This window comes from Sorex fumeus, unplaced genomic scaffold (genome assembly GCF_029834395.1).
Source record: "Sorex fumeus unplaced genomic scaffold, SorFum_2.1 ptg000022l, whole genome shotgun sequence".
Classification (NCBI taxonomy): domain Eukaryota; kingdom Metazoa; phylum Chordata; class Mammalia; order Eulipotyphla; family Soricidae; genus Sorex; species Sorex fumeus.
In genome coordinates, this window is record NW_026606079.1 from 2,489,704 (window position 1) to 2,516,411 (window position 26,708).

The 26,708-nt window shown below is 61.0% G+C and overlaps 2 protein-coding genes across 3 annotated transcripts; one reads left to right on the top strand and one right to left on the bottom strand.

The window, feature by feature from the left end:
* Positions 1 to 3,290: 3,290 nt before the first annotated feature.
* BAG5 (BAG cochaperone 5) lies at positions 3,291 to 8,481 on the bottom strand. 2 transcript variants are annotated; one of them, XM_056113757.1, is made up of 2 exons: positions 8,462 to 8,481; positions 3,291 to 6,828 (listed from the first exon to the last, which is right to left on the bottom strand). In XM_056113757.1, exon 2 carries the CDS (start codon positions 6,798 to 6,800, stop codon positions 5,448 to 5,450), a length of 1,353 nt encoding a protein of 450 aa, XP_055969732.1. In that variant the 5' UTR covers positions 6,801 to 6,828; positions 8,462 to 8,481; the 3' UTR covers positions 3,291 to 5,447. The 2 variants fall into 2 exon arrangements, with proteins under 2 accessions (XP_055969732.1, XP_055969733.1); XM_056113758.1 differs by lacking the exon at positions 8,462 to 8,481 and adding an exon at positions 7,981 to 8,098.
* Positions 7,276 to 16,741, top strand: LOC130023134 (atherin). Its single transcript, XM_056113698.1, has 6 exons — positions 7,276 to 7,293; positions 7,545 to 8,324; positions 14,107 to 14,304; positions 15,110 to 15,173; positions 15,699 to 15,789; positions 16,476 to 16,741. Exons 1-6 carry the CDS (start codon positions 7,276 to 7,278, stop codon positions 16,579 to 16,581), a joined length of 1,257 nt encoding a protein of 418 aa, XP_055969673.1. The 3' UTR covers positions 16,582 to 16,741.
* The last annotated feature ends 9,967 nt before the right edge of the window (positions 16,742 to 26,708 follow it).

Below are 26,708 nucleotides of genomic sequence, written 5' to 3' on the forward strand. Positions count from 1 at the left end.
CCTGCTGAGGAGGGGATGCCAGCAGGCACACTCCCACTGGCTCCAGACAGGAGCCCAGGCCTGCCACCCCCAACGGCACCGAGCGGGCAGAGCCCCCTCCCGCAGCCCCGCTCGCGGCCCCCCGCCGTGCCCCCCACAGCAGGTTGCAGGAGCGAAGCCTGTGGGAACCCCGCACCCCACAGCAGAGCTGATGGGGCCTCTCGAGGCTGAGACCCCGGACAAAGCGCAGCTGCAGGCGGCCTTTGTGTGTCCCGCAGCGCCGCCCCCTCCCGCCCCTGACCTCACCAAGCCACAGAAAGGGCCTTTCTTCCCGCCGCTGGGACAAAGCCAGCGACTCCTCCACAGCATAAATTAGGGGGCTGGGAGGGGGGCTCGCACAGGGACCGGGCACTGGGGCGAGCGGGAGCACAGTGCAGGAGTCCCCGTCTGAGGGGTGGGAAAGATGACTTCTGGGCGGGGGCTGGGGGGCAGGGTTGGGGGTTAGGGCCTGGGGACCGGCCCCAGGTGAGCCTGCGGGAGGCACTGACCGCTCGACGGACTCTGCTGGGGCTCCTGCACCCCCCTCCTTCTCACCTCCCCCTGCACTCGTCCTCCTCGGCCCTGCTGGCTGCCATCTCAGGCACCCGGGTCCCCAGGGCCTCCCAGCGACGCCCAGGTCTCCGTCAGTGGCTGGCTAACGTCCCCGGCCCCACAGACATTTGCCTTCACCGTCACTGCTCTGGCTACAGCGGGGAGCCAGGCCCGACTGGCTTCCGGGAGGGGCCTCTGCAGAAGGCCAAGCCACAGGCACAGTGACCTGCACTGTCACCGCCACTGAGTCTCCGGCTGCCCCAGGAGGTCACCTGCAAAGGACAAAAAGCTCCCACCTGCCCTGCGCGGTTGGCGTCTGGCCCTGGCCCCTGGCGACGGGGCAGACGGTGCACTCATGTGGCAGGCTGCTGTCCCCGCTGGCCCTCTCACCGCCCTGATAAGGAGGCCACAGCCTCTGGGTCCCAGGCTCCTTTGGAGCTCAGCCGCCCTTGCAGAACGGAGCCTGCAATTCCTGGTCTGGAAACTTCCACAATCGACCAGGAAGGTGGAGGGAGCTGAAGGGGTGGGTGCCCTCAGCCCCCCTGTGGGTGAGGAGATGGAGTTTCCATGGGCCTGGCCCAACATTCACGGCTGGGGAGGCACAGCAGAGCTGCCCGCGCCCCAGAACCCCTGAGCCGGGGCCAGATAGTGTCATGTATCACACACAAATATGCATACTGGCACATATGCACAACCGCCACGTGTGTACACATTTCATACACTCACAGGCAGACTTTCTGCTTATACGTACATATATGCACACAGGCATACAGCACACGTACAAGATGTGTACACAGGCATATGCTCAGCACACATGTACACATGAGCATGCACACAGAGGTACAGGCACGTTCCCAGCATACACATGTACATGTGGGCATGCACATAGGCATGCACTCAGCACATATGTGTACACACAGATGCACAGGCATAAACTCAGCACACATATGTACGCTTGGGCACAGACACACTGGCACACACTCTGCACATACGTGTACACCTGAGCGTGCACACAGGCACACTTTCAGTACACACGTACACACGCGCATGTACACACACGGACACGCAGACCCAGAGTCGCACTGGGGCTTGCACACTGGGGCCTGCAGCTGCAGAGTGAGCCACAGAGCCTGTGATTCCAGCCCACAGGGAAGGCTTGGTGGGTGCAGCAAACTGGCTTTAGACATGAGGGGACCCCCCAGACCCCGCCCCCGAGGCGCATCACCGCCCCTCCCCTGCGAGGCAGCACAGAGGGGTCCCTGCGGCCATGCCCCACTCCTGTCAATCATGTCAAAGCACGGAGAGTTGGAGAGTGTGGGGGGAGCGAGGTGGCCAGGCTGAGGAGGACCCAGCCTGGGGCTGGTGGGGGCAGTGGGGACTTCCGTCTCGGCTTGTCTCACAATGGCCTCGTCAGTCCCCAAGCCCCGAGTGTGCCAGAGAAGTATGGTAAGGCCCCCTCACAGGGTCCCCGGGAATGAGGTGGGGGAGGGGCTGGTCTGTCTCTGTCCTCCACCCCCACGCATGCAGGCCTGAGCTTGAAGCCCCCCATATCCCCGTGCCCTGCAGGCACTAGAGCAAAGCTCCCGCCTCTCCTCCCATCTCCTGTTCACTCTCCTTCCCAGCAGCCTTCCACTCTGCCCAGGCCCCAGACACTATCTGGCCCAACCAGGGCGAGGGGCAGGAACCTGAGGCTTTCGAGAGCCTCAGCTGCAGCCCCAGGACCCCAGCGGCAGTGGCGGGTATCCCTGGCAGGTGGGCACCTCAGCCTCTGCCCTGTCCATCCCTTTGACAAGTGGTGCTGCTGGTGGTCTGTGTACAAGTGGGCTGCTGCTGCCCCCTCGTGGCCAGACGCGGCTGGCTGGGAGGGTGCAGTGCGGGGGCAGAGGGGCAAGTCTCTGTGCACTTGGGCCCCTGTACTCTTGACTGGCCCTGGGTGCTGGGGCTCCACGTGCTTGCTCGCGGGCTCCTGAGAGACTCAGCCTCATCCCTGCCCCTGTCTAGGCCATTGTTTCCCAAAGCTTTTGGGGGGGGGGGGAAGAGGGGCACTTAAGGCGGTGCTCAGAGCTTACTCAGGGCTTGGGGGATGATATTTGGTGCCAGGGATGGAATCTGGGTCAGACACAAGCAAAACTCTACTATCTCTGGCCCATCTTGTTTGGGTGGTTGGTTTGGGGCTTCTGGTTTTTGTTTTAGAGTTTTGTTTTTGTTTTGTCTGCACTCAGAGCCTGAGTGTGCCACAGCTGGAACCTTGGTCACCATGTGCAAGGCAAGTGGTTTAACTTGTCCTATCTCTTAGCCCCGGCCTCATCTGAGTGAGCCCACCCTGGCAGTCTGTCTGGAGGAGGCGATGCCAATTACCAGGGAGCACAAGCTACAGTGTGGGAGCACCTGGTTTGAGCCCTGGGTTGGACCCCAGAGCATCACTGTGCCTAGAGCATGACCAAGCACCATTCATCTGGTGTGGTCCCCAAATCAACACTGGAACATTCCAGAAACTCAGTAGCACCTGGGGCTCACCCAGGGCAGGGAACAGGTGGACCTTTCCACAACCACTGAGCCTGCACCCCCAAGATCAGCCCCCCAAGGAGTGTGGCATGAAGCTCTGCTGATTCCCGCCTCTGCTGCCACCGCCCACCGTGGCCGCTGACCACAGGTGCTGGGCACTGGGGAAACAGGCCCAACCCCCGGCCTCTTCCTGCAAAAGTGGGGATGGAACAGAACTCACATCTCAGACCCTTCTTTCTCCACTGATAAACTGAGAAATGTTTTTATTTTGTTAACTAAGGGCACAGTAACATTCAGAATAATACTGAATTACTTCAGACACCATAACAATAGGCACGCAGTTAAAAGCAAGGCAGTTACACGCCTGGTTTGTACATCAAAATCAATGACAAATGTGTCTCCCATTATCTTAAAAAATACTGGTGAGATAAAAGCCGAGAGAGCTTAGCTTTAAAACCCTGCACGTAGAGAATAAACAGTCCCTTCGATACACTGATACAAATTGGTCCCAATCTCTCCAACATGCAATCATGCCAGCGTATCACAGCAAGACATTGCAACCCGAGGCAAGGCCCTGCCTCCGTTCCGCGCCACTGCCCTGGGCCCAGGGAGCACTAAGGCCTGCCGCTCCCCCGCTTACCAGCTGAGCTGCCCATGCCCAGGGGCACTGCCAGCACACGCTGCCAGCCAGTAAGACACACTGGGACAAACCCCCTTAGACGCAGTATGTGGAAGCCGATGTGCCCCAGGGTGGCCACGGCACAGCGCTGCATCACGGGGCCAGCGCCACTGAAGCAGCGACACAGGAAACTGAAAAGGCTGAGAACAGCAAAGCTTGTTCCTGACACACAGTCGCAGTTCATCGGCCGTTCCGGGGCAGGGGAAGCTGGGCCAGGTCCTTGGAGCCTCCAGCTAGCGTGGCAGTTAGCCCACGTCTGCAGCCAGGAAGCAGCGGAGCCATGAAGAGCCTGGCCAGGGGTCCGTGGACAGCCAGGAGCTCCCCACAGCATCACTGACTGGAGCTATAAAAACTCCGATGGGGAGAACGCCTAACCCCTAAAACCATGACAGAATGTGGGAGCACTGTGGCCTGCAAAGTCCCCAAACTCGACTGCCCTGTGACCACACTATGCCGTGTTTCCGGCAGCAGGAAGGGCACAGCCGGGTTTCCCGGGAGAGCTCAGGGTTACACTGTAGGCAGGCAGACAGGCAGGCAGGCGTCTTTCAAGATCTGTCATGTTTTCAGCTGTCTGAAATGACACCACTCCTGAACAACCACCAGATGAACAGATGAGAATCCTGGGGATGGATCAGCAGAGCGTGGAGGTTCCATGCCGCAGAGGGGGACACAGGACATACGTGTCCTGCGCCACACATCTCTGGCCTCTTCTTCCGGAAGGAGACATGCCTTGCCTCAGGGCCTGTGGCTGACAGCCGGGAGGTCTGTGTGGCAGTAGCTGGCCCCCTGGCTCTCGGTGGGGTGTGCTCAGCGGCACTCCTCCGGCTGCCCCGCTATGCCCGCGTGGAAGGGGGGACCCGCCAGCAGCAACTTGTCTCAGTCCTTCACCCCAGTTTCGGGTGCCTTTTCTTTAAAAAATAAGGCCTCTAATCATTCACATGTTGAATGATTCAACTTCTATGAAACACGTAGATCAGGTTTTAACCGGAAACAACTGCCAAGTACCAGTCTTGCCCCCACTTTCTCTAGTACAGTCTGAGGCATTTCTATTGATTTTCATAATTTTCTTTTACACGTAACAAAGAAATAAGAGCCCCCCTCTAAATGCAGAGAATGGGGGGAAATACTTAAAAAAAAAAAAAGACTGATGGAAGAAAAGACTGAGGAAAGAAACAAGAATCCCCACCTTATCAGGCCAGTGGGGCCAATCAGGCTTTGCAGTGAAAATATTCTGCTTTACTAACTGGTATAAACATATCATGGTACTGACTACTGTTGCACTTAGACCTTCTACTGAACCAAAAACTTCCCCCTTCTCATAATTGTCACATCAGATTCTATTTGTGGATCCTGAGATAAACCGCGTAGTGATGCTTGCACAACCCGCTTAAAAACTATGAAAGATACTATTGTAATTTCTGATTTTTTTAAGAAAGAAAAAACCCCAGTGAAACAATAGCCGCACAACAGATAATCCAAAAGGAAAAGTTAATGTGTTGTAATATTTGTTTTGCAGCATCAAAAGCAGCAGAGATGCTAAATAGAATTTGCTGAAATTGAAACCATAAATACTGAGATTGACGGATGCCACGTAGCTAGCAACCACGCTGGGGTGCGATGGACCGGAAGCTCTCTGGAAAGACAGAAGGACCGCGGGCACAACCAGAGCTGCGGGCCGGGCCGGGTCGGGCCGCTAGTACTCCCACTCGTCGGACTTCAAGTCGAGATAGCTGAGGATGTTCTGGGCGAGCTTCACGGCCTGCTTCCGGGCGGCCTTGCAGCGCTCCTCCCCCTGCGGGTCCACTGCGTCCAGGGCCAGCAGCTGCTTGGTGAGCAGCTCCTCCAGCCGGATGTAGTTCTTGTCCGTCCGGTTGCCGTCAAAGGCCAGCACCTCTCCCAGGATCTCCGACAAGTGGCCGAGGACGTCCCACACGGCCCTGTGCGGCGGGTGCTCGGGGAGCTCGTCGGGCAGCAGCAGCCGCCGCTTGTCCAGGGCCTCCCGCAGGTCGATGTGGGTGATGAGGGTCTGCACCTCGATCACGGCCCTGCGCCGGGCCTCCCGGATGCAGGGGTTCTTCTCCACGCTCACCTCGTCCAGCTCGCCGATCAGCCTCTGCAGCTCCGTTTTGGAGCTCAGGTAGAGCTCGGCAGGGTTCTGGGCTTGCAGGAGCTCGTCTTTGATTTCTCGCATTCTCTTGAGGATCTTCTCGATTTTCAAAATGGAATGGTTCTGCCTCAGGTCGAAGGCGTGCGTGGAGTCAGCGGCCTCTTCCAAGTCCAAGTATCGCAGCAGCTTGTTGATGTCCTCCACTACCTCCCGGCGGTAGTTCCTGATCTCCACCCGCCCGCACACGTCCAGGGCGTCCAGGTCGGCCATCAGCCCCGAGAGCACGCACGACAGGTGGCGGCAGGTCTCCGTGCTGCTGACGCCCATGAGCAGGGAGATCAGGGTGCCTCTGGCCTTGTTCACCTCGCACATGACGGAATTGATTTTGGCCACGGACGGGTGCGTGTCCTCCGAGAGGGGCAGGGACGGCTGCCTCCGCATGCAGTCCTCCACGATCTCCTGCACCGCACAGATCTTGGTCAGAGCGTGGTACCTGGCCTTGCGCAGCGACACCTTCCCGCCGGTCTTCACGTGGGTCAGCCGCAGGATGATGTCCTGGAGGACCTCCTCGAACTCGTCGCTGCCCTGGCTGCCGCCGCTGTAGACCGGCACAATCTTCTCCGTCACCAGGTCCTGGGCTTCTTTAAAGATGTTCTGGATCTCCAGCCGGTGCGGGTGGTTGGCATTCTGCTCCAGCTCTTTCAGGAGACGCTCCGTCTCCTGCGCCGCCCTCTTCCGCGCCTGCTGGACATCTCCCTTCCCTTCTGTAGCTACAGAGTCTATTTCGAACAGCTGCTTCGTGAGAAACCGCTCCAGTTTCTTATAGTTCTTGTCATCTGAGAGACCGCTGAAGCCAAGGACCTGCTGTTCCACACTCTTGACTTCCTTTTGGATTTCCTGAAGCCTACTAATAGAGGGGTGCTGGTTTCCCATATCCATACTTTGGTTGCGTTCAGTTTCACAAGCACTAGAAGAGGACAAGAAAGGCCATTTATTACACCCCGCAGCAGATCAGAACTGCATGCTCATTCCGTTCTAAATTTCTCTGGGGAGGGGAGCACATCCAGCAGGGGACGAACTCCTGGCTCTGTGTTCAGGGACCGATCCTTGCAGACTGTCTCACGCATGCCAAGTGCCCTACCGGTGGTCCTACAGCTCCAGCCCCTCATTCTAAAAATTTTCTTTCTTTTAAAGAAGATCTACTGGGGCCGGAGGAGCAACAGTTTGGCAGCGAGAGCACTTGTGTTGACCCAGATTCCATCCCCAGCATCCCGTATGGTTTCCGGAGCACCGCCAGGAGTGATTCCTGAGCGCAGAGCCAGGAGTGACCCCTGAGCGTCACGGTGTGACCTAAAAAGCCAAAAAAATAAAGTCTCAAACGGATTTCGTAATAGGTGCACGGGGAGGGGGTGGAATGGAGAGAGTCCAGCAGGCAAAGCATCTCCTCTGCGTGTGTCCAAGCCGGGTTGGGTCCCCCCCACCGCCGCCGCCACGAGCGACCCCCGTGCACACGGCCTAGACCAGCCCCTGAGGACCAAAAGGACCACTCCACAGAAGTAAACGAATAAATACACCCGAAGGGTGGGGACGCCGCGGGGGGGCAGGACACGTGCCTCGGACGTGAGGATCCGAGCTCAACGCCCGGAACACGAAAGGTAAACCAGGAAACTGGCCAGGTGACAGGTGCCCGAGGCTGAGACCGGGCGCCGGCGGGTGGCCGCACCGGGGGTGGCTCCGGCCGGGAACCCGGAAGCGCGGCTGGTCCTCGCGGCGGCCCCGGCAGCGACCAGGCCCCTCCGGCCAGCCGGCGACCCCGGGGCCGCGCACGGTGGAACGGGAAGCCCCTCCCGCTCGGGTCGCTCTCCGGCGACACGCCCGGCCCGGCCCGGCCGCCGGCCCCGCCGACCCCCGACGGTCCCCGGACGCGGCCGGGCGGGGGGAGGGTCCGCTAGGCGGCGCGGCTCCGGGGCTGCGGCCCTCGCGGCATCCCCCACCCGAGCCGCAGGCGCGCTCGGGCAGCCGGTGACGGCCGGCGGGGCGGCGGCTACTGGCCGCGGCGCCCGCCGGGGGCCGCCGGGCCCCGACGCCGCGGGGCTGACCTCACAATGGCCGCGCTCACCTGGGCCGCCCGCGCCATCGCGCTCCGCGTCGCCGCCGCCGCCGCCGCCCGGGCCGAACGTCCCCGCCCCCGCTCCCGCCGCCCGAGCCCCCGCGCCGCGCCGCGCCGCACTCCGGGAAGGCGCACGGTCGGCCGCGCGGCTGCGCGACCTGCCGGAAAGCACCGCGCGCCGTCGCGACGCTGCCGTACGCCGCGGCAGGGAGTCGGGGCCGCGCGGCATGGCGGCCCTGGGGCGCGCGCGCTGGCCTCCCCGCCCGCGCGTCGGCCGCGGCTTCTCGGCCGCCGCCCGCCGACCGGGCGCGGCCGAGCGCGGCGCCGAGCGTCGGGAGACGCCGCCGAGCCGGGTAAGCGCGTGGGGTCGGGGCCCGAGGCGGGCGCGGGGCGCGACCCCCGCCGCCGTGACGTGCGCGCCGCGCTCGCCGGGACCGGCCCGCGGCTCCGCCCCGCGACCTGCCCGCGACCCGGCCCTGTTAGGACTCACGCCGAGTTTCTCTTTTTGGGAAGCGACAGGTGTGTGTCGACGTGCGCGTGTTCCAGGTGTGCGCATGCTTTCCGGTGCGCGTGTCACGCGTGCGACAGAGTGCTGGGCACTGCGTAGGTTACTGCACGGGCGTGGGAGCCCGCACGGGTCCTGCGTATGCGCGTTGCAAACGCAGTCACGGAGGCCTTACGTGCATCGCTTGTGAACTCGCCGGCCACTTACGCAAGTCCCAGCATCTGTGGGTTACTACATAATTGGGTTGCTGCATGCGGGAGTCACTGCATCAGCAGTTTACACCGTCGAGCCACTGCATTTGGGACTTACTCCATAATTGAGCTGTGACAGGTTTGACTTAGCTACATTGTTGCTACCTACTCTGGCTGCTGCGGTCTGCTCAGGTTGCTCCGCAGTCGAGTTCCTGCGACCGTGATTCCAAATGCTGGGGCAGAGCGGCGAGGCTCTTACGCTGGGCTTCTCTGGGGAAGGCCGCTTGGTTTCAGGGGTCCTGGGCCTGGGTTCTGTCAGATAGACATCTCGACTGAGGCATGGAATGAACGGCTTGAGCCTTTCTGGCCCCTTTGGCCTTGGACTCTGGCTCAGTGGTAAGGTGCAGATGTGCTTGCAGGAGACTTGGGTTCGTGCCAAAAAAGAAAAAAAAAAAAAACCTGAGCAAGGCATCCGAGTACTCATTCACTGCTGCTCAGGGCGGCCAGAAGCCTGCTTTGGAAGAGGGTAGGAGCTCTTTTTTTTTTTTTTTTTTTTTTTTTGCTTTTTGGGTCACACCCGGCAATGCACAGGGGTCACTCCTGGTTCATGCACTGAGGAATTACCCCTAGTGGTGCCCAGGGGACCATATGGGATGCTGGGAATCGAACCCAGGTTGGCTGCGTGCAAGGCATACGCCCTGCCCGCTGTGCTATCACTCCAGCCCTGGTAGGAGCTCTTTAAGAACTCTCAGACAGGACAGCGGGGAGGGTGCTTGCCTTTGTACTCTGCCTACCCAGGTTCATCCCCAGCATCCCATATGGTCCCCCAAGCTCTGCCAGGAGGAGTTTCTGAGTGCAGAGCCAGGAGTAACTCCTGAGCATCGCTGAGTGTGACCCAAAACAGTCTCACATGGGAGCCGGAGCGATAGTACACCAGGTAGGCTGCATGCTTGTCTTGCGACTGACCCCTGTTTGGTCCCTGGCACCCATATGGCCACCTGAATATAGAACCAGGAGTCAGCCTTAAAGACCACCATGTGTGACCCCAAAATAAAAACAATTCTAAAATGCACCTGCTGGAGATCAAACCCACATCGGCCATGTGCAATGCCCAATTTTGTGGGGGTTTTATAGGAAAACTGGTTCTTTGTGTTACTTAACGAAGTCTGAGAGGATTCCCATTTATTTCCAGAGATGTATTGTTAACTTAGCCCTTCTGCGTTGTCAGGCTAAGACTAACACCCTGTGTGGACTTAGGGCCTCTGGGTCTTTTGACCATCTCCCTGTCGATTGTCTGTGTGAGCCCAGAGCTGAAACAGAATTTACTTTTTTCTTCTCCTCCCATTGTGGGGCAGAAATTCTGGCCTTGGAAGAGTAAACACCCAGCCGCAGAGATTCCAGGAGTTTGCAGGTGTGTCTCACATGTAGACTTAAGTCAGCTAACATAGAGCCACAAGCAGCAGTAGGTACAGGGGAAACTGAGGCTTCCTCTCTAAGATTCGTGGAGCAAGCCTGGGTCAGCTGGTAGCAAGTGCCTAGTCAGCCCCTCCCTTTTGGTCAAGCAGCCTCCTGGGGTGAAGTCCCTGTGAGGGTCCCCGCACGGGCCTTGCTATCGCTGTGGGAGTCACTGGGGTGCTCTGTGCCCTCCCGGTGACAGCTGACAGGATAGCTTCTCAGAGGGCACGCTGCTGTCTATTCTCCAGGGCTGGGCTGTCTGCAGTGGCTGAATGTGCGCTCACCCTCATCCTCCTCTTCTGCTGAGGCCCTGGCCTTCCCAGGGCTGAGGGGAGGTGCTGTCATGGTTCCTTCTGGGATTCAGGCTTCTGAGCCTGCTGGGGGCCAACAGGGCAGGATGGGCTGGCTCCAGGAATAGGAAGGGGCAGCCCAGGGTGGGCCACAGCCCTAAGCTTCAGTTCCTCAGAAAGACCAGGCTGGAGGTTTCACCCCTCAGCCCAAACCTCAGAAAGCCTCAGCTCAGCAGGCCAGCATACGCACAAAGGCCGGCACACACTCACAGGCCTCCACATGCATAGGCTGGCACACGCACAGGCCGGCGCATGCACAGGTCAGCACACACACACAGACCAGCACATGCACAGGCTGGCATACACACACAGGCCGGCACACGCACACGGGCTGGCACACACACAGGCCAGTACACGCACACAGGCCTGCATATGCACAGGCTTGCACAACTCACAATCCTGCACACTCACAGGCTGGCACATGCACTGGCCAGCGCACGTAACCAGCTGGCACATGCACGCAGGCCAGCACACCTACAGGCCAGCACACGCATAGACTGGCACACGCACAGGTCAGCACAAGCACATAGGCAGGCACATGCAAACAGGCCGGCACATGCACAGGCTAGCACATTCACACTGGCTGGCACACTGGCTGGCATACACACAGGCTGGCCCACACACATAGGTCCACACACACACACAGGCCTGCACACACACACAGGCCCACACACGCACATAGGCCTACACGCACACACAGGCCTGCACACGCACACAGGCCAGCACACACACAGACTGGCACACGCCGATCGGTGTGGCAGGAGCCACGTCCCTCCTCCTCCGACACCCCTACTCCTTGCCTGAGGCTCCTCTCCCCACCCCTGTTTCTTCCCAGAGGCTTCCTCCTCTTCCTCCTCCGCCTCCTCCTCCTCTCCTGCCCAAAAGCAGAGCACTTGCTGTTGTCACCAGCGAAGTCTGCGTCTACCATGGGTTTTCGCCCTCCTCTCCTCGGCCAAGGCCCTTCAGTCCGGAGCATTAGCTGTTGGTCACTTGCAACTGTGACAGAGATCAGCAGAAGCTTGGCCATGTGATGCCTGTGGACACCAGCAGTGATCATGAAGCCCGCTGTGCCAAGTGCACATGGCTTCATGTACCAGACATGTCTGTCCTGGCACCGCAATGGAAGTTGAAAGTATGGAGCGGCCAGTGGAAGGTCCGTGGGTCTGGCCTGGCGGCTCAGCACTGTCACTGTCACTGCCACTGTCCTCCCGTTGTTCATTGATTTGCTCGAGTGGGCCCAGTAACGTCTCCATTTTGTTGTTACTGTGTCTGGCATATTGAATACGCCATGGGTAGCTTGCCAGGCTTTGCCTTGCAGGTGAGATACTCTCGGTAGCTGGCCGGACTCTCCGAGAGGGGCAGAGGAATTGAACCCGGCTCGGCCAGGCTGGCTGTGCGCAAGGCAAACGCCCTACCACTGTGCTATTGCTCCAGCCAGCTCAGCACTAAGGGACTCAGCACTGAGGGACTTGAAATAGCACACACATAAATGTCTCGGCAGCTTGTTCGTGGCAGCGGGGACAGTGGCCAGCTGGAGATGGGGCGTGGGACTAGGGTGGCTAGACCCAGGGGCCGTGGACCTGTGGTGTATGTGGACCTGGGGCCGATTGACCTGTGGCCATGGCCTGGGGGAGGCGTGGCTGCTTTTGGGGGATGTTCTAAAATGAGGCAGTGGCCGCACAGCCTGTGGACGTGGGTGCTGCCACCCTGATGTGCAGACGTGATGGGCTGGGCCCAGGGCCTCACACGTGGCAGATCCTCTTTTGCTGGCTGTCGCCCCAGCCCTGAACTCTTTTTTTAATTTTTTAGATGGCTTTGGGGTCATACCCGGTTGTACTCAGGCATCACTCCTGGCAGGCTCAGGGGACTGTATGTGGTACCAGGGATTGAGCCAGGGTCAGCCATGTGTGAGGCAAGTGTCTATACTGTACTGTCTCTCTGGCCATGTTTACATTCAAAATTACATTAAAAGTTCACATTAACTTTAAAATAAAATAATTAAAAGTTTACATTAATTTTAAAATAAATTATTTGGGGGCTGGAGAGATATACAGTGGGTGGGCATTTGCCTAGCATGTGACCGACCTGGGTTCAATCCGTGGCATCCCATATGGTCCCCCACGTACCACGAGGAGTGATTTCTGAGTGCAGAGCCAGGAGGAACCCCTGAGCACCGCTGGGTATAGCCCCCTAAGTTACTTCTGCGGTGCCATGGAAGCCAGCGCTTCACACAGGGCGTTTGTGCTCCCGCCGAGCCCTGTAATCCAAGGTTGCTGTGTGCTCAGTGCCAGTCGTGCCGCCTTGCCCAGAAAGATGAGCCAGCTGAGCGTGCAGGGCCGCAGCCACTGCCCGGGGCCTCAGGCCAGGGCCTGGCCTCCTCCTCGCCGCTGTGTGGGCCCATGCGGGGAACGTCCTGGCTTTGGGTTTCCTTCCCTGGGGGGAGGTCTTGGCTGTTTCGGGTGGAGCCCCGTTAGTCCCTGGTTGTGTGTGGGGCCCTCTTGGGAGCGGAGTCCGGGGCTGGTGCTCTGCTGCAGCCCCGACCCATGATGTCCGCACCATCTTCTTCAGCTCCTTTCTTAGTTTTCCTTCTGATGGAGGCCCACCAGGGGTGTTTGGAAGCTACTCTGTCTCTGTGCTCAAAGGGTGCTCCCAGTGGTGCTCGGAGACGACGCTCAGCTCAGCTCAACCTGGGGTCAGTGCAAGCAAGGCCAGCGCCTGAACCTCTGCCCCTGGCCCAGGCTCTCTTGGTTTTGTTTTGCCCATGCGGCAGTGGTTGGGTGTCAGCCCCACGGGGGCCTTCCAGGTCCCCTCTGGAGAAGCTCTTTGGGCAGTGTCTCGTCTCTCCCTATGTCATGTCACCATTGAGGTCACTGTCCAGGGGCTGCACACTGGGGTATGGCGATGCAGACAGAGGCCATGCGCTGTCGCCCAGGATCCCCCAGGCCTGCTCACAGCGCCTGAGTGACCTTTACCCTGGTGCTCCTTCCATCACGTCTGTCCCCCACTGGCCTGGCTCATCGTTTTCTTGGGGCTGACACCAAGTCCCCAGGATAGCTTCTCCTGACCCCCTGAGCACTACCGGGTAGGTCCCCCAAAATGAAAAGATTGTCTATACTTTCTGTTGGGCTGGAGCGATAGCACAGCGGTAGGGCGTTTGCCTTGCACGCAGCCAACATGGCCGACCCGCGTTCGATTCCTCCGCCCCTCTCGAGAGCCCGGCAAGCTACCGAGAGGATCTCGCCCTCACGGCAGAGCCTGGCAAGCTCCCCGTGACGTATTCGATATGCCAGACACAGTAACAACAGAGTCTCCAATGGAGAGCGGGTTACTGGGCCCGCTCGAGCAAATCGATGAATAACGGGAAGACTGTGACTGTGACTGTGATACTTTCTGTTGGAGGGCAGCAGTGCCAGTGGTGCCTGGTGCCTGGCCGATGCAACACCAAAGTCCCCCTCCCCCAGTGGTGAGAGACCCCCCACGGCACTGCTGCTGTGGGTGCTCGGTGGAGAATTCGTGTTGGTACCCCCCGAGCCTGCTCATTCGGGCTGTTCCGTACATCGTCTCAGCATGAGGCAGCCCCAGAGCGACCTTGGTGGGTGACCAGCTGCTGAAGACCCCCCTCCTTTCATTAAAGGTCTCCGGCTTCTGCCCGCCAAGGAAGTCCCGCCACGATTGGATAGGACCCCCGGATAAATACTCAAACCTTCGGCCTGTTCACTTCTACATCCCTGAAAACGAATCTCCGCTGGAACAAAAGCTGAGACAGCTGCGACAAGAAACACAAGAATGGAACCAACAGTTCTGGACGAAGCAGAACCTGGCTTTCCGGAAGGTGAGGCGGAGCGGGTGCAGGTGCGGCGGCGGCCACGCGGGGGCGCAGGGCAGAGGCGGCAAGTGCCTGCCGGTCTTGCCTTCCTGGGGGGCGTTTTGCTGGGGGCTCGCGGCCACCCTCCTGCCGCGTCTGCAGCGTGCTGAGCTGTCTGGGGGCTGCACTGCACGGCAGCTCCAAGACGGCCAGGGAGGCGGGAGGCGGGGGGGGGGGGGGGTTGCAGCGGAGAGCGTTTCTCTGATGGAGGAATGCGCCGCCGTTCTTTCCAAGGGCCCTGGGTTGGGTTGTTTCTGGGGCGGTGCTCAGGGCTCACTCCAGGCTCTGTGCTCGCGGGTCGCTCCAGGTGGGGTTCAGGGGAACTTGTGTGGTGCTGGGTGTCAAGCCCGGGCCAGCCCCCTCTGCTGTCGACCGGCTCCCTCGCCCCAGGGATTCCGAATTCTCCACATCTTCCTCATGAATCAGCTAACTGAGAAGGAAGTACAGCTGTGCCAATCCAGAGACGTGCACTGAGACTTTGTTTCGTGGGCTGCACCTGTGCTCAGGGACACTCCTGGTGGGGTGCTGGGGTTCGAACCCCGGTCGCCGCATGTAAGGCGAGCCCCTCTCGCAGTGCTGACGCCTTATGCCCACTGAGACTGTCTTGTCTTTTAAGCCTCTGTCAGATGCTGGGCGTTCGTGCAGCCCTCGGCTTTATGGCTAGGCAGTGCCCTGAGGTCATTAGACACCTGTCAGGTGTGACACTGGTCATGTGTGGGGGGTTGGGAGGCTTTGAGCCCGGCTCCCAGCATTCACACTTGTCTTCTTGCAGGAGAAGGAAGAATTCATCCACGCGCGGCTGAAGGCCAAAGGCCTGGCTCCGGGCTCTGGGTCAGGTCCGTGTGCTTGTTCCCTTGGCGGGTGGGACACCCATGGCTGGGACTCCGCAGCGTCCGAGCCGCTCCTGGCCAGCCGGGGCTTACTGGCCCTAGGTCAGGGCCGAGGCTCGGCATCGGGCTCCTTACCGGGGCTGCTCATGCAGGCCCCTCACTGCGGCCTCTGCTCCCCACACGTCTGTTCGCTTTGGCTTGGCTGTGGGAGGAACGTGATGCCTTTCTCTTTCAGAAAGCGCCGGTGTGTGGAGCCCAGTGTCCAGCAGCCGCTCGGGGTCCTGGGCTGCTCTTATTCTGTCCGTGGCTTCCTTCCCCTTAAATCTTTTGTTTTTGTTCTGGGGGAGGGGCACACCAGCAGTGCTCAGGGCTCACTCTGACGGTGCTCAGGGATCACTCGTGGACGGGCTTCGGGGACCATATGGGGTGCTGGGGATCGAACTCATCAGCACGGCAGGTGCCTGCTCACCGTCCTGTGTCTCCGGCCCCTTCCCCGTAAGTCTTGATGTGTGACTCCTGATTGTTTTTCAGGTCCCAAAGCTTCACTGAGCGCAGAAGAAATGGCCGACTTCTATAAGGAGTTTCTAAGTAAGAACTTCCAGAAGCACGTGCTTTATAACAGGTGGGTAGGTCGGCGGCCTGCCTTCACGTCTGTGCTGGACAGGGCCACTTTATCACCCCATTAGTAGCGTTCACATTAGCCCAAAGGTGAGAGTTGTTCTGAACTTTATGCTTTTTGAAGAGTCACACCTTGCAGTGCTCCGAGCTACTCCTGGCCCTGTGCTCAGGGCCTCATGATGCTCGGGGTCAAACTTGGGCCTCTAACATGCTCGACCTATGTTTGGCCAGTTGAGCTGTTTGTCCACCTTTTTTCTGTTTTGTGCAGTGGAGTTTGGGCCAGTCCTGGAGCTCGGGCTATTCCCGCTCTGCCTTGGGTGGGGCCCACACCCATGTGCTTTGGGCTGTTCTCGTGAGTCCGCAGGCTTTAGGCCCCGGGATTGTGGCTTGGCTGCTGGCCGCTGCCCCCGCTCAGGGCTCCGGGCCTCACGGACACAAAAGCCCTCCTAGGGCTGCCACAGCGAGCCGTGACCGGGCAGAGTGGGTACCCCCAGGGCCCTGCCCTGGCCCTGCCCACTGCTCCTGTGAGCTCGGTTCCCCTTGGAACCGCCTGTCACGTCACGAAGCCTCGCTCAGAGCTTCAGGCGGGCATGGAGCAGCCTCTCCCATGGAGCACCCGTCCCCGTCCCCGAGCTGTCACGCGTGTGCTGAGAGCGGCTGCGGGGCGCTGACCTCGGCCTCTTCCCGCAGAGACTGGTACCGGCGCAACCTGGCCATTACCTTCTTCATGGGCAAAGTGGCCCTGCAGAGGGCGTGGCGCTGGCTCCGCCCGAAGCCCGAGAAGACCCGCACCTAGGACCCGCACATCTGGACACGGATGCAGCGGGCTGGACCCGCACCTCTGAGCCCGGCTGGGTGCCAGGCCCTGGGGGTACATCATGGCCTCACGAGGGCCGAGGTGCTGGGCAGCGCCTCAGGCCATGCGTGAGCCTCACAGAAATAAATGAATCCATGAAGCCGTTTGCCCGTTGGGTTCTGTGTGGGTCCCCACCCGATCTGACTCGCAGTGGGTGCACCCGTGCCCCTCACAAACTGGCCTCTGCAAGGACTGCTCCGAGGCACCGCGGTGTCCCCAGAGACACAGCTGTCATGGACGCTTCACGGGTGCTCGTGCCCATGTGGTGGGGGAACCCCCACTCCCGTTTCCCAGACAGTGTCCTATGCATGTGCGTGAGTGCACACACACATGCGCGCGCACACACACACACAGACCCGACCTATACACGCACACAGTCTACACACTCATGGACTTGTCCTTATACTCCTTCATGCTACACACACACTCTGACACTCCTTCACACACACATATATCCTTTACACATTTAGACCTGACCTACACACGTGCACACACACAAACATAATCCTGTACCCAGGCCTTCACACACATGGACCTGTCACACACACACACACAGATACATAATCCTGTACTCCTTCACACATACGGATCTGTCTTACATACTCACACAGTCCTACACACCCACACGTACACACATATCCTTTACTCCTTCACACACACACACACACACACACGGAGTCTTACAGAATCAACAGCTGTACACACCCATCTGTACACACGCATAATCTTATGGCCACTCCTTCACATCCCTATGTACACTCATGCACCTGGGCCTGGTCGGTGCATGTGTGTGTTGCTCACACACGCAGGGTGCGGGGCCACATGGCACAGCGGCTGGGGTGTCTCCCGGAGGGATGGGTTGTTGCCAGGCCCCCGTGTGTGGAGCAGGCAGTCTACGACCCTCCAGAGGTGACGAGTGTCAGACTAGGCTGCTGCTGCCAAAGAGAAATTCCAGAGACCAGCGGGAGCATCCCAGGAGCCCTGGAAGGGGCTGGGGGCTCTCTCCCTGTGGTGCCCGGGATTTAAACTCCCGTCTCCTCAGGGCAAGCGCCTGACCCCAGGGTTATCTCTTTGGCCCCCCCAAGGTCTCACATTCTTTGGGGGCACACCTGGCAGTGCTTATTGCTTAATCCCAGCTCTGCACTCAGGGATCACTCCTGGTGGGCTCGGGACCCTTTGGGGTGAGGGGGATTGACCTCGTGCTTTACTGGCGCTCCAGCCCCAGGTCTCGCGTCCCAGGAGTGCAGCGGTGCCCACTCAAGGTGTCCTGAGGTCCTGAGGACGACAGGAAACTAACCAGCCACTGGATGCAGGGTTAATAAAAACAAAACACCTTACATTTGTGTGGATATGTTTCTCGGGGGCACCTGGCGGTGCTCAGTCAGTTACTCCTGGCTCTGCACGCAGGGGTCACGCCTGGCAGGTGCGGGGGACCACATGGGAATCGAACCGGGTCGACTGTGCAGGCAAGGCTAGCGCCCTGCCCGCTGTACTATGGCTTCAGTCCCCGAGTGTTGTCTGCCTGGTCGCCGTTTTACTGGGGGGAGGAGTGGGCCACACCCGAAAGTCCTCAGGGGCCACACACTGCAGTGGATCACGGGGACCAGCCACCTGCACGGCAACGGCCTCAGCCCTGTGCAGCCCACACCTGGTTTCTCTTTGGCCAGATTGTCAAGACCCAAAGTCAGGCTGGGGAACTGCCCGGAGGGTAAAGCACACAGGGAGCTGCTTCTCCTTTGCTGCGGGCGTGGCCCTCCAGCCCCAGCTGCCAGGTGCCCATTGTGTGGAGTGGCCAGTCCTGGGGGTGAGAGACACGCACTGGGTCAGCCTATTAAGCTCTCTGGCCAGTGATGCGTTCATTAAAATATATAATACCCAGAAACAACGGACTCCAAGACCAGGGTCTGCTGAGGACCTCCCTACCCCAAGGTCAGACGGCCCCTTCCCAGCCCCGCCCCTCCAATGCCTCCTCCCAGCCCCGCCTCTGGCCCCCCTCCTGCCTCCCCCAGCCCCGCCTCTGGCCCCAACCAGGCCCCTCCCCCTGCCCCTCCCTTCCTCCCCACCCCGCCTTAGCCCCACCCTCTGCCTCGAGCCCCTGCCCTGCCCGCTGCCCCGTCAGCGCTCGGAGGGGCTTACGGTCCAGCTCCAGCATCCGTGGCTGTGGAGGCGACTCTCAGCAGAGGCCCTAGCGGGCGGCCGGAGTCCTGGTGATGCTTGGGCCTGCAACCTTCCATTCCGCTGGGGTCGTCGCGGCCCATAGGAACTGCAGCTTCGAAGCTGCACCTCAGTGAGCATAGGGGTGCCATCGGGGTCCTGCACAGAAGCTGGACACCGACTGGCTGCCACACGGCCATCTCCCCGATTCGAGCGGGCCTCCTCCTCCCTGCTCAATCCGTTGAGGATGAGACACCACCGCTAGGGATGTAAAGCGCGTGAATTCTATAGGCATAAGTGAGCCAGGGCACACAGCAGGGTCCTGTGGCCGAGCACCATCGCTGCCCCCCGCCCGCAGAACTGCCCGTTCTCCCCGACTGAACGTCCCTCTGCTGGCCCCACCCGCCATGCCCTCCCCGCCACCTCTGCCCCCTGGGCCTTGGCTGAGTGACGCAGCACACTTGGCCTGTGAGCGCCGCAGCCCGTGGAAATGGGTTTGCTGGCAGATACCCAGGTCCTGGGCTCCACCTGACCAGGGCTGCCCACTGGTTCTGTTCTTTTTGGGGTTCTGGGTCCCTCATTGTGTGATGCATGGGGAGGGGGAAGGGGCGTCCCCACGGCCACCCTTGCCAGGCACATGCCTGCTGCCCTGCGCCCACCAGTGCTGAGCCCCTGTGCCCAGCAGCCTGCCCTTCCCCTGTGTTGTTGGAAAGGAATCGATCCGTCTTCCAAACCATTTCAAGCGGCGTCTGGGCGCCTGGATCATTGATTTGCGGTGACAGCTGTTTTCACCTTGTCCTCGGTAGGTCCATGGGTGGAAAAGTACAGACCAAGCGCTGGAGCGGCCCCGACGTGCCTGCTTAGGGTGGGCAAGAGCAGGAACCAGTTCCTGTCCAGGCTCTGGGGGCTCGCGAGCTCCTCCACCCCTGCACACTCCTGCTCAAAGCCAGACCCCGAGGGCCAGAGAAGAGACAGCTGAGGGCTTCAGGGCTCACTGTGATGCTGCTGAGCCAGGTTCCATCCTGACACCACGTGTGGTCCCCCAACTCCACCAGGGGCCACTCCTGAGCGCAGAGCTAGGAAGATCCGGTGAGAACTGCCTGTGGGTCCTCAAAACCAAATCAAAACGGGTCTAAAGTAGGCTGGAAAGATTTGCTCGGCGGGTGCGGCCGGGCCTGGAGGAGCCTCTGACCGGAGACGCCCCACGTGCTCGCGAAAACACCTAAACACTGTGGCCAGGGTCTCTGGGGCAGGACAGGCTCCTTGCGGTGGTCCCTGGACCCCCTCCTCCCTCCTGCACGTTGGGACCAGCCTCTGCCTCTTGCTCCTCCATGGACTGTCCAGTCAGGGACGCGGCCCCGTGGGGCAGAGCTTGTCCGGACCCCCTGGAGTGCCCGCTGGTAGGGTCGTCACAGCCTTCCCGGGTGTACAGCGGAGGTGACCTTGCGACCCTAGTCCCAGACCGTCGGGTTCCACAGGCCCCGCCCTCTCCACTCAGTCGCGAGGCTCCTATTGGCCTGGACCACGAGGCTCCGCCCCCAGAGGCAGGACGGGGCGGGGCCTCCCGAGAGGCGGAGCGGGGCTTCCCGAAGATCTGCTGTCTAGCCGGGGTGAGCACCTGACCCGAGTCACCGGGCTTGGTGACAGAGGACTGAGCCTTGGGGCTTGCACGACTGGGAGCAGCACAACTTCTTCCCCTGCCGTGTTTGGTGGATGGAAGTGGGCACTGCACAGACGCTGGCCAGTCCCGGAATGCCCAGCTAGCGAGGTCCACACCGGCCTAGGGGCAAAGGGGTCGAGGAGCACCGAAGTGCCCCAGGACATGGCTTGCGGCACGAGCTGCCCATCCCAGGTGGTAGTTGTGGGTGTTCCACCTTCAGTGTGCCTCGGAGCCGCCAAAGGCATGTGGTCCCTGTCTCCTCTATGGGGTCAGAGGGCAGAATGTGGGGACCAGTGGGGCAGGGGCTGTGCCCTCTGGGACAGGTGATGGTCCCCGGGAAAGGAGGTGTGCTGAGTCTGCTCAGCATCAGCAGGGACCGCCACAGTGACTAAGGGGGCGTGTCATGGACGCTGGAGGGATTACCAGCACAGACCCGCTTCTAAAGACAGGGGACCCCAGGTGTTTCTTCGAGGGGACAACCCAGGGGAGCACCCAAAGGCTGTGTCTCATCCTAACCCCATCCCTGGGGTCATGACCTTGCGAGGGGTGGGGATTCTCAGATGTGACAGCCTGGGTTGGGTGGGATGCCATCCGAGAGAGGGAGGGTCTGGGACAGGGACTACCAGAAGGGACCCACTGAACTTGGAGACAGCAAAGAGTGGGGTGTTCGGGCCAAGAGCAGAGACATCTCCCTGCCGCCTGGTGCCTCAGGCCAGCAGGGCGGAGGTTCTGCAGAGCCCTGGGGAGTGATGGCTGAGGCTGGCGCAGGCCCATTGGTCTGCACTGGTGCAGATACAACAACAGCTTCTGGAAGAGTCAGCAGCTGAAACCTGGCCAGGCTGTGCTCTCTGAGCGAGGGGGCAGGCTTCAGTCTGGCTGGCCAGACAGAGGACGCATCTCCCTTCTGCCAGCCTCAGAAGGGAGGACGAACATTCTACCCATCAAGCACCAGTGGGTGCCCCAGACAAAAAAAATCATTGACGAGGCCTGGAAGGTAGGCCTGCACCGCATGGCTCCCAGCACAACTGTGGGGCCGAGGCCGAGTGCTGTCAGGGCCGTGGCTTTCTGCTCTGCAGGTTCTGAGGTCCGAGGGATCCAGCACTGTTAACCAAGTATCACCAGGAGCAGACCCTCAGTCCACCAAGCACTGCTTGGGAGACCCCCAAACACTGATGAGACAGTCAGTGAAACGAACATGATGAGCAGCGGAAGATCTTTGGAGATTTTTCTTTTGTTTGGGGGCCACATCTGGCAGTGCTGAGGGATTACTTCTGGCCTGCGCTCAGGAGTCACCCCTGGCAGACTCGGTGGATCATAGAGGGTGCCAGGGATCGAACCCAGATTCAAAACATGCACCCTACTCACTGTACTATCTCTCTGGCCCAAGATTTTTTATTCATTCATTTATTTATTTTTGTTTTTCGGGCCACACCCAGGGATGCTCAGGGCTTACTCCTTGCTCTTTGCTCAGGGAATCACTCTTGGTGAAGCTCAGAGGACCGCATGGAGTGCCTAGGACAGAGCCTGGGTTTGCCCTGTGCGAGGCACGTGCCCTACCTACTGTGATATCACTCTGGCTGAGATCTCTGGAGTTATTGAGATGGTCTTGGGATTGTTCTACAAAGAATTCTTGGGGCTGGAAAGGGCTGGCATGTGACTGATCCTGGTTCCATTTCCAACTGCACTTGTGGTCACTACCAGGGGTCACTCCTGAGCACAGCCAGGAATAGCCTTGAGCATCACTGGATGTTCCTCCCTCAAAAAAGAATTCTTGGGCTGGAGCAATAACACAGCAGGTAGGGTGTTTTCCTTGCACGTGGCCGACCTGAGTTCGATTCCCGGCATCCCATATGGTCCCCCAAGCACCGCCAGGAGTAATTCCTGAGTGCAGAGCCAGGAATAATCCCTGAGCATCGCTGGGAAAGCAAAGAAAAAAAAAAAGAATTCTTGGGGGCCAGGAAATAACACATCGGTGAGGGTAAGGGTGTATACCTAGCGCACACACAGACTAAGTTTGATCTGGCACCACCTGGCCTACCGAGTCTGCTGGGGTGACCCTGGTGGTCTCAAGTCACCACATCCTCTGGCCTGGCTTTGAACTGCTGGCCCAGCTGGCCTGGTACCCTCAGAAGTGCTCTGGAACCCCTGGGAGACCCCCACCCCCCGCTGCAAAGGTGTTCTTGGAAGGCCACGGGCTGAATGTTTTGCTTGCTGGAGCCTCAGATTTGATCTCTTGAGCACTCCCCAGAGAGCTACCCTGGACCACAGCGCTTACGTGGCTGGGGGGCGGGGGGGGTGAGCACTGTGGAGTGTGTCTCACACTGTAAAGATGGAGAGTAATGGCTGAGGTCCTGGAAGACACAGCAGCAGCCCAGAGCGTGGTCACATGGGGTCTGTGGTCTGAGCACTGTCGGGATATCCTGGGGGTCCCTGCATGCCGGGTGGGGTTGGGCACACAGAGAGGCCAGCTGTGGTCAGTGTGGCCGGCGTCCTGAGAGACCCACAGAGACGAAACTGGGACCCAGTGCTGGCTCGGTGGCGCAAAGTGGCTGCCCAGCAGTGCAGGTGCAGGGGCCGCTGGGCGCACTGTCTCCGTCCTAGCTCTCCGCCCTCCGGAAAACCCCCCCCCCTTGTGTGTGAAGCGGCTGTGCAGCAACAGGGAAGGGGAGGGAAGGGAGAAGACAGCCTGGAGGCTCCCCACTCTGTGACGGTCCTTGGGCTATCACCAGACTTGGAAGAAAGACGAGGTGAGGTGTGCCCTGGACAGCCACCCCAGCCCATGGAGAGGTCTTCCGGTCAGAAGGACGGCTAGGGTGCCCCCACTGGCTCAAGAAGGACCAGGCCGGCCTCGCCTGGGGACTCCCCAGAGCCTGTGGGGCCCCTGCAGGGTGCAGGAGTAGGGACAGGAGACCTCCATCGTGTGGACAGGCCGAGGAGTGAGGAGCCCCACAGATGCCACGGGAGGGGCGTGGGGGTAGCGGGGCAGGGCGATGAATCAGGGCCCAGCTGAGAAGATTCCAGGCCAGCCTGCGCCCCATGTGAATGCACAACACGTCACAGACTTGTGCATTCAAAGTGGTCGCCATAGCAAACATTATTTCTAGTTAGTTTACCACGATTTAAAAAGGAAAACAATATGCCACCTGCTTGTGGACTGAGATCCGTTTGGCAAACAAGCTTGCTTTTTAGAATCCAGTATTTTCCAGTTTTTTCCTCTTTTTTTCCCCCACGCAGATATGCTATTTGTAATAAGGAAAGCACATCTCGGGCTGGAGAATGAGCTCTATGCACTGAAAGAGACTCAAACCCTGGCCGCACACGGGGGCCCCTGAACAGGTGGGGGATGACCCCTGAGCACTTCCAGTGTGGCTCCACCTCCCCAAATAGGGCCTCGTCTGCCATATGCACGTGCCTAGGTTTCGTTCCGGGCATTGTATGGGTCAGGGGCCACTGCTGAGCACCACTGGGTTTGGACAAGGATAGGACCCTGTGATGCTGGGGATTGAGCCTGGGGCCCCCCTTGCAAAGCTGCAGCCCAGCCTGTTTGTGTTTTGGGGCCACATCTGCTGGTTCTCAGGGGTCACTCCTGGCTGTCCCCTGGCCCAGACCATCTTTTCAAGGTTTTTTGCAAGGCAAACTGGGTCTGGACACTGTTTTTCCTTTTATTTCTTTTTTTTGGGGGGGGCAGGTGTGGTGACATATCCGTGATGCTCAGGCCATACTCCTGACTCTGTACTCAGGGATCACTCCTGGGGGGTGCTTGGGGGACTATAAGGGGTACAGGGGATTGAACCCAGCTTGGCTGTGCGCACAATAAGCACCCTCCCCACTGTCCTGTCTCTCTAGCCCCTCTCTCCTTTTTTTAAAATTTTATCAAATGATGGGAAGTCACAAAGTTTACAAGGGCTTGGACACGTCTCATACAACTGAGTGGACATCCACCCTGGGACTTGGCAATTCCCTCCCCAAGTGCTTAGTCAGAAGATGAAAACTGGTGTCCAGGGGATAGTACAGCAGGTAGGGTGTATGCCTTACAGGTGGTCGACCTGGGTTTGATCCCCGCATCCCACATGGTCCCCCAAGTCCCACCAAGAGTAATTCCTGAGTGCAGAGAGTCAGGAGTAATCCTTGAGCATCAAAGGGTGTGACCCAAAACGAAACAAACTAAAATTGTGTTTCCGGGGCTGGAGATATGTTACCGGGTTAAGGTGCTTTGCATGCACTGACCCGGGTTCAATGACCTGGGTTCAATCCCTGGCACCACATGTGGTCCTCTGAGTGCTACCAGGAGTAATTTCTGAGCACAGACTCAGGAATAAGCCCTGAGCACTGCTAGGGCTAAGCTGGAGTCTCAAGCAAGTCTGGGTGGGGATGTTCAGCTCTGGCCGGGGCCCCTCTGACTGTGGGCTGTGGAGGGCATGTGTCCCAGAGGGGAGTCGTTTCTGGGCTTTCCCATCGCTGCAGACTCACTGCCCAGTGCTCCTCCCTTCTGTGGCTGCGGGCACTGGCACTCTGGCTGTGGCCCTGCCAGCAGGTGGCCTCACCTGCTCCATGCCGGTGTGCTGAGCCCTGCTGACCTTCCTCTGTGGGGGGGGGGGGGGCGCTATGGTCTCTTGCCAAATATTTGTGGAGAATGAAAGGAGCCAGTAGGAGTTCGGGGGACCGAATGCGGAGGTCAGCAGGGCCACTCAAGGCATCAGGTTTCCGGCTGGGGCTGGGAGACCCACACTGGGCAAGTGGCACCCAGCTGGGTGCAGGGCGGCAGGAGGCTGACTCACGGCTGGCCCCTCTGTCCTCTGCCCTCTCCCACCTGGAAGTCCACCCGCGTCCACACATGAAAGGCTTCGGGCCGCGTGCAACCTCCAGGCGAACTGAGCTCCTCTCTGCCCGGCCGTGCACGTGCGGGGGTGGACAGGCCACCCTGCACCAATGCAGCCCTGCCCTGCGCTCGGGCATCCGCAGACGGAGCTCGGCGGCCGCTGAGTCAGGCCCGCAGAGGCGGCCGCGGGGAGGTGGCGCGGCGCTCCCCGAGGGGGGCCCAGGTCCGCGGGGGGCTTCGGCCGCCGTCCGAGGGAGGCCTGGCCGGTGACAGCGGAGGACCCCCGCCCGGGGTGATTGGGGGGCAGGGGCTGCGGGGACGTCACCTCACTCCGGGAGCCCGGGGGTGAGGACCAGCCTCCCCGAGGCCCGACAAACGCCCCCCTCCCCCCCAGCCCGAGGGCGGAGGCTCAAGGTCGGAGCGCGCGGGGGGCGCGGGGGGCGCGGGGCGCACCCGGGTGGGCGGCGGCGGCGGCGGCGGGGCGTGCGGCGCGGGTGACGTCACCGGCGCGCGGCCGTGGGCGGGGCCGTGGGCGGGGCCAGGCGCCATTTGCGGCGGCGGCGGCGGCGGCGGCGGCGACGCGGCGACGACGGCGAGGCGGGGAGCGCGCGGGCGGCCGAGGATGCTGCGGGGCGCCCCGGGCCCGTGACCGCACCCCGCTCGGCTCGGCCCTGGGCTCCGCTCGGCGCGCGCCGGCCCCGGCTGCTGACAGCGCGACGCGCGGCCGCCCCGAGCAGCACGGTGAGTGCGGGCGCCCCCCGCTCCCCGCTCCCCGCTCCGTGCTCCCCGCCGCGCCCGGCCCCACCCCTGCCCGCCGCGGCCCGTCCGCCCGCGCCTCAGCCCTGCCTCGCGCCTCGCCTCGGCGCGACCCCGCGCCTCAGCCGGGTCCCGCGCCTCAGCCCTGCCCCGCGCCTCAGCCCTGCCTCGCGCCTCGCCTCAGCCCCGCGCCTCAGCCCACCCCGCGCCTCAGCCCTGCCCCGTCGCCCCGGCCCGGCCCCCGGCATCACCCCGCGGCCCCTCCCCGCTCCCTGTCACCCGGACCCTCCCGGCGCCCGTCCTCGCCGCGTCCACCCCCGGCCCCGGGTGTCCGCCGGCGCCTCCGCGCCCGCGCCCGGGGCCTCCCCCGCGTCCCCCGCGTCCCCCGGGAGCCGCTGCGGCCCGCGGGGATGGATGCGGCGGCGGCGGCCGCGCTTTGTCCGCCGCGCCCGGCGCTTCCTTCCGCCCCGCCCGGCGCCGCCCGCGGCCGCGGGACCCTCGCTCGGCGCGGGGGCCGGTCGGGCGGGGGCGGCCCGCTCCGGGCCCCCCGACACCGGGGCAAAGACGGAGCGGGATTGCGGGCCGGGCCCGGGGGTTCGCGCCGGAAGCCGGGCGGGGCGGGGGCCGGGGCCCCTTTGTCCGGCCGCCGCCGGGGTCGGGGTGCGGCGGCCACGCCCT

What these genes read in the sequence shown, in the direction of transcription:
- BAG5 (XM_056113757.1), bottom strand. Translation starts at nt 6,800, where the DNA reads ATGGATATGGGAAACCAGCACCCCTCTATTAGTAGGCTTCAGGAAATC.
- LOC130023134 (XM_056113698.1), top strand. An exon ending in GGGAGACGCCGCCGAGCCGG is followed by an intron (nt 8,325 to 14,106) that starts GTAAGCGCGTGG and finishes CTTTCATTAAAG; the next exon opens with GTCTCCGGCTTCTGCCCGCC. An exon ending in GGCTCCGGGCTCTGGGTCAG is followed by an intron (nt 15,174 to 15,698) that starts GTCCGTGTGCTT and finishes ATTGTTTTTCAG; the next exon opens with GTCCCAAAGCTTCACTGAGC.